Source organism: Alligator sinensis, unplaced genomic scaffold (genome assembly GCF_000455745.1).
Source record: "Alligator sinensis unplaced genomic scaffold, ASM45574v1 scaffold128_1, whole genome shotgun sequence".
NCBI classification, from domain to species: Eukaryota; Metazoa; Chordata; order Crocodylia; family Alligatoridae; genus Alligator; species Alligator sinensis.
In genome coordinates this window covers 49181-55192 of record NW_005842968.1, presented here as the reverse complement: position 1 = coordinate 55192, position 6012 = coordinate 49181, and the positions used below count along the sequence as shown (strand labels likewise).

At 61.3% G+C, this 6012-nt stretch overlaps 1 protein-coding gene across 1 annotated transcript in view; it reads left to right on the top strand.

Annotated features, from left to right (window-relative positions):
* The window catches only part of PRMT5 (protein arginine methyltransferase 5), an 8563-nt gene extending 3810 nt beyond the window's left edge, over nucleotides 1-4753 (top strand). The window contains exons 8-16 of the mRNA XM_014526177.2: nucleotides 285-369; nucleotides 580-638; nucleotides 1239-1361; nucleotides 2605-2780; nucleotides 3117-3226; nucleotides 3376-3469; nucleotides 3810-3926; nucleotides 4008-4072; nucleotides 4509-4753. Of these exons, the coding sequence (XP_014381663.1) occupies nucleotides 285-369; nucleotides 580-638; nucleotides 1239-1361; nucleotides 2605-2780; nucleotides 3117-3226; nucleotides 3376-3469; nucleotides 3810-3926; nucleotides 4008-4072; nucleotides 4509-4661 (982 nt within the window). The 3' untranslated portion in view covers nucleotides 4662-4753. The remainder of the gene's footprint in view (nucleotides 1-284; nucleotides 370-579; nucleotides 639-1238; nucleotides 1362-2604; nucleotides 2781-3116; nucleotides 3227-3375; nucleotides 3470-3809; nucleotides 3927-4007; nucleotides 4073-4508) is intronic.
* Nucleotides 4754-6012: the final 1259 nt, after the last annotated feature.

Sequence of the window (6012 nt, the reverse complement as noted above, 5' to 3'; positions counted from 1 at the left end):
GGTGGGGTGTTGGGTGGCAGGCAAGGGGTATCATGGAGCTGGGGAGGGTCCATTAACTTAATTGGGGAGCTTGTTGTGGGGCAGTTGGGCTGGGGGGTGTTATTACCCCAGCCCAGGGGAGGAGGAGATGAATTGGATCTGTGCTGGGGGCTCTTGTGGGCTCATCTTCCCCTCCCCCCTTTTGCATGCTCTTGCTCTGGGCCAGATCACAACTCAGCAGCCATCAGTAGGGACCAGAGTGAATGGGGGAGGAAGGGGCAGGGCCATGCTGACTCTGTGCTCTACCCCCAGCCCCTGATGGACAACCTGGAGTCACAGACTTACGAGGTCTTTGAGAAGGACCCTATCAAATACTCACAGTACCAGCAGGTGGGTGTGGCCTGCAAGGAGGGGGCAGGGGCAGGGGTGGGTGCCAAAAGGGGGCCGGTCTTTAGGAGCTGGGTGGGGCCTGAGGAATAGGGGATCTACCTGGTATGGGGTTGCTATTGGCCAGGACAGAATGGGAGGTATGGGGTAGGAGGGGCTTTTAGAAAGGGGTGGGGCTTCAGTTGCATCTCACCCTCACTTCCCACTCCTCAGGCTATCTACAGATGCTTGCTGGACCGGGTACCCGAGGAAGAGAAGGACACTAATGTGCAGTGAGTGCCTCCCAGTACCTCATGCCCTGGGCCATCCCAGTGCTACCCAGTTCCTTCTGCCAGTGCCCTCTTCCTTCTTTTCCCAGTATCTCCCTACCTTTCCCCTGCTGCCTGCCTCACTGTCCCCAGCAGAGTGCAGCCGAGTGTCCCTCAGTAGGGATTAGAGTGAATGGATAACGTTTTCCCTGCCAACGAAACTTCTGCCTTGGGATATCACTATGCTTTGCGGCTCCTAGACCCAGTAACCCCCCACCCCCAGTACCTCCCCAGTTTCCCCCTGCTTCCTGCCCCATTATCCCCAGCCCTGAGGCAGAATGCAGTCAAGTGTCCCTCAGTAGGGACCAGAGTGAACAGACATTGTCTCCCCTCAGCAGTGCCCGTACCCTGAGGTACCCTGGTGCCTCTCATCTCCCAGCTCCAGTGTGCCTCCCTCTTTCCCCCCCTGCTTCAGTATCCCTAGCTCAGCCAGAGTCTAGCTGTGGGTTCATTGGTAGGGGCCAGAGTAAACATGTCTCTTGTGCCCCCATCCACCTGATGCGGGACCCCAGTGCCATCCTGTTTTGCTCAGTCCCTGAGTGGTGCCTCCCCATGTGCACACAGGGTGGTGATGGTTCTGGGAGCAGGGCGGGGGCCCCTGGTGCATGCCACGCTCCGGGCCTCGCGCCAGGCTGCTCGCCGGGTCCGTGTCTACGCTGTTGAGAAGAATCCCAATGCCATCGTCACGTGAGTGTCTGCAGGAAACCCTGTGCTCTCTGCCTTTGTGCCCATCAGTAGGGGCCAGAATGAATAGGCCATGGCTTTCCCGCATCAGTGCCCTTTTTCCACTGCCCTGGGGTGCTCCGGTACATTCCAGTGACCCCCAGCTTCCTGCCCCAGAAGCCCCAGACCTGTGATGGAGTGTCAAAAAGTGTCTATTAGTAGGGAGTAGAGTGAATGAGCAGTTAATTTTCCCCCATCGGTGTTTCTGTTTTGCTACCCTGGGGTGCCCTAGTTCTCCCAGTACATCCCAGTATCCCAGTGTTCCCTGCCTCAGAATCCCCAGCCCCATGGGGGCATGTTGCCATGCGTCCATCAGTAGGAACTAGAGGACAGTATTGGTCCTGCATCAGTGCCTGTCTTCATGCCCGGGGTTGCCCCAGTTCTCCTAGTACATCCTGGTGACTCTGTACTCCTGTATTCTCTGCTCGGTGGCTGGGTTTGGCTGAGCGTCCATCAGTAGGGACCCGAGTGATCAGATGGTGGGTTTCCTCCCATCAGTATCCCTATCTCCATATCCTGGAGTGGCCCAGTTCTCCCAGTACATCCCAGTGATGATACACTCTCCCCCAGAACCCTCAGCCCTGTGGTGGAGTGTCACTGGGTGCCCATCAGCAGGTACCAGAATAAACGGGTAGTGTTTTCCCCCATCAGTGCTTCCATACCCTGCCTTGAGGTATCCCAGGTCTCCCAGTACTTCCCAGTGTCTCCATACTCCCTGTGCCAGTGTCCCCCTGCCTTGAGGTATCCCAGGTCTCCCAGTACTTCCCAGTGTCTCCATACTCCCTGTGCCAGTGTCCCCCTGCCTTGAGGTATCCCAGGTCTCCCAGTACTTCCCAGTGTCTCCATACTCCATGTGCCAGTGTCCTCAGCCCTGTGTTAACCCCTTGGGTGCCATGTGCTGCAGATGTTGGGGGGCAGGGCTCTTGGTTTAATTTCCCCCCCCCCTTGGAGACCAGGTATGGGGTGGGGGCTTCTTGGATTAACCCCTTGAGTGCCATAGGCCTGGTGGTGGGGTGGAGGGGGCATGGTTAACCCCTTGTGTGCCATGGGCTGGGGAGCTGTCGGGGATTACTCTTCCATGGACTGGCAAGCTGAGAGAGGGGGACAAGTTCCCCAGGTTAACCCCTTGGGTGCTGCGAGCTTGGGGTGGGGTGGGGCTACCAGTTGATGGGGCTGCTGGGTTAACCTCTGGCATGCTGTGCTGCAGGCTGGAGAGCTGGCAATATGAGGAGTGGGGCTCGCAGGTGACAGTGGTGTCGCGGGACATGCGGGAGTGGGCGGCGCCGGAGCAGGCCGACGTGGTGGTCTCGGAGCTGCTGGGCTCCTTCGCTGACAACGAGCTGTCGCCGGAGTGCCTGGACGGGGCGCAGCACTGCCTCAAGGGTGCGGGGCGGCAGGGGGGAGATGAGGTGGGGCAGAGCTCAGCATTGGGGGTTGGAGAACCTACAGCAGAGGCCTGGGTGAGTTAGGGTTTTGGAGGAGGGTGGGATATGGTGGGGCAAGGCTATAGCAGGGGTCAGGGGGTTTAGAGTTTGAGAGGGGGGTGGCATATGGGAGGCGATTGGGGTATAGTTGGGGCTGACTGGGTCAGAGGTCATGGAGGGGGATAGGTATGGTGGGGCTATAGGGTTGAGAGGTATGAGGGGGAGGCTGTGGGGGAGGGCAGCAGCCATGGGATGCCCCCTGCCCTCCATCTGACCCCCTCCTGACCCCTTCCAGAGGGTGGTGTGAGCATCCCTTGTGACTACACGTCCTTCCTGGCACCCATCAGCTCCTCCAAGCTCTACAATGAGGTGCGGGCCTGCCGCGAGAAGGACCGTGACCCTGAGGTGAGCCTTGGCCGCTGCCACATAGCCCTACCCACTGCACCCTGGCCCGGGCCTAGAGGAGCCACCTTAGGGTGCACGTGGGGCGCTGCGGGATGGGCAGATTGCTGACCAGATCTGTCCCCTGTCCCTCTTCTCGTCTGTCCACACAGGCGCAGTTTGAGATGCCCTATGTCGTTCGGCTCCACAACTTCCACCAGCTGGCACCGCCCCAGCCCTGCTTCTCCTTCCACCACCCTAACTCAGGTAGGTCCCCCCAGCCCCGCTCCTCCTAGAAGGGGGTGTGGCCTGGCCTGGCCCCGCCTCCCTGGGCCTTGTCTAGCCTGCCCCTCCCCAGGGCAGTGTTCCCTCGCTGTGGGGAAGGGGTGTGGCCTGGGTTAGCCCCACCTACCTGCAGCACAGTGGGTGGGGCCTATATTAGCCCCACCCTCTCAAGTCAACCACCTGATTGGGCATTGGAGTGGGCAGGGCTTGAGCAGGCCACTCCCCCAGCAGCAAAAGGGGGTGGGATTTGTGCTGACCCCGCCTCCCAAGACAGAGGGCAGGGCCTGCCTTGGCCATACCCCTAACTATGCTTCATGGGCAGATACAGAGCGGGACAATAGCCGGTACCGCATGCTGGAGTTCAGTGTGGAGGTGAACACGGTGCTACATGGCTTTGCCGGCTACTTCGAGACCACCCTCTATGGCGACATCACGCTCAGTCAGTGCCAGGGGCAGGGGGGGGAATGGATGGGGGGCAGGGACCCCACATGCCACTTACCCCTCTCCCTGCTTCCTGCAGGCATCCGCCCTGAGACGCATTCCCCAGGCATGTTCTCCTGGTTCCCCATCTTCTTCCCCATCAAGGTAAGGCTCCTGGATGCCTGGGTTCCACCCGAACCCATGTTAGCAAAGGGGTCACTCCTATATATGGGACACCTGGGTTCCCATTCAGTCATGGAGGTCCTCCATTCAATCATGGGGGGGGCATATCCCATATCTAGGATGCCTGGGTTCCTGTTCAGTCATGGGGGAGCACATCCCAGTACTTAGGATGCCTGGGTCCCCACCGAATCATGGAGGGGCAGATCCCACACTTATGATGCCTGGGTTCTGTTCCCTGCCAGTGACCCTCCTTCTGACCATGCTGCTCCAGGGACATGTGGGGAGATGCCGAGGGGCAGGGCTGGTTTATGGCATCATCTCTTCCCCTTGCTGCCCCCGGCACTGGGGTCAGCGGGGAGAGGGGTGGATCTCTGGGGTCCCTGGAGCTAACCTGTCCTCCGCCCCTGTCCCCCCACAGCAGCCGCTGGCAGTGCAGGCGGGCGAGCGGGTGTGCGTGTCCTTCTGGCGCTGCACCAACGCCAAGAAGGTGTGGTACGAGTGGGCCGTGACGGCGCCTGCCTGTTCGGCCCTGCACAACCCGACTGGGCGCTCCTACACCATCGGCCTCTGAGCCTTCTCGGGGGCCAGGGGGCCTCCTCCCCCGCTGCCCCGTCCCACGCTTCCCTGTTCTTCAGTTTGTGGATTTGAATAAAATGGAGTTTAGCAGCTTCCCTGCTTCCCAGTCACCGTCACCTCTGCCCTCCATGTGACTACATCGTGGCCTGGGACGGGTTGGGGGGCAGCTTTGCCACTGCCACCCCAATACGGGGAGTGATGGAGGAGAGCCCCTGGCACAGGTGGGCAAAGGGCAGCCATTTTGGCGTAGGTTGAGGGATCCTAGTATCCTGCCGGGATGTCTCGTCCCCCTCGGTATTTCAGGGACCCCTCCCTCCGCATTCTCCAGGGGCTAAACTGGCGTGGGCGGGCGAATGGGGGCGGCTGTGGGGGCGAGGGGCGGCCGTCTTGGCTGTGGGTTGGTGGAAGGGAGGTGGCTGGATTGGAGTCACTGGAACCTGAGGAGGGCCCGCTCGCCCCCAGGCTTGGGTGAATATGAGGGCAGCTGTTGTGGCCCACTGGTGTGAGAGCAGCCATTTATCCTCAGCTTGGTGGGTTGCTGGGAGGGAGAGAGGGAGGGCATCTTGGCTGCTGTGGGGTGAACCCCCTGGGCTCAGCCTGGTGTGAGGCAGGGCCCTCTCAGCAGAGGGGTGAGAGGAGCCATCTTAGCCCCGGGATGGGCGGGGCCTTCGACGCCCCTGGTCGGGTGTTGTCATGGTAACCGCTCCCCGCTTGCCCGGGCCAGAGGTCCCCGTTTGAACCTTGAACCCCCCGCCGGCCATAGCAACACGTTCGGCCAATCAGCCCACGGGGGTTTGGCCTCTTCCGGGGTTTCAGCCAATCTCACCGAGCCTATGGGTCGTTCCCACCAATCCCAGGGGTCGCTAGCCAGCCTTACTCCGCCCCTGTTAGTATTCACCAATCGGCGGCTGCGAGCCGGCCGCTCGATCTCTCTTCACCCAATAGGGGTCGCTGTTGTGAACAAGGCCTCGCGCAGTTCCGCGTTTTGGACCAATGGGCGTCGTGCCCCTGCGGGAAGAGCCCGCCTCCTCCCTGGAATGTCGGCAAACCGGCTTCGCCGCGGCCTGGCTCCGACCCAATCAGTGCAGCGGCTGGGCCGAAAGCCCGCCTCTTCCGCGCGCTCCGCCAATCCGCGCCGACTCTGCGGTAAACATCCCGCCCTCCCTTCCTCTGCGCCAACCAGCGCCGATCTGCAAGGCTAGCCCCTCCCCCTACACCCGCGTCGCCATTCAGCGCCGCATCTTTGCGGACGCTCCACCCCTTTCCGCCCGCTGGGCCAATAAGCACACGACTTCGCCCCCCACCCGCGCGTGCGTAGTGGGTCCCGCCGGGAGGGGGAGGGGGAA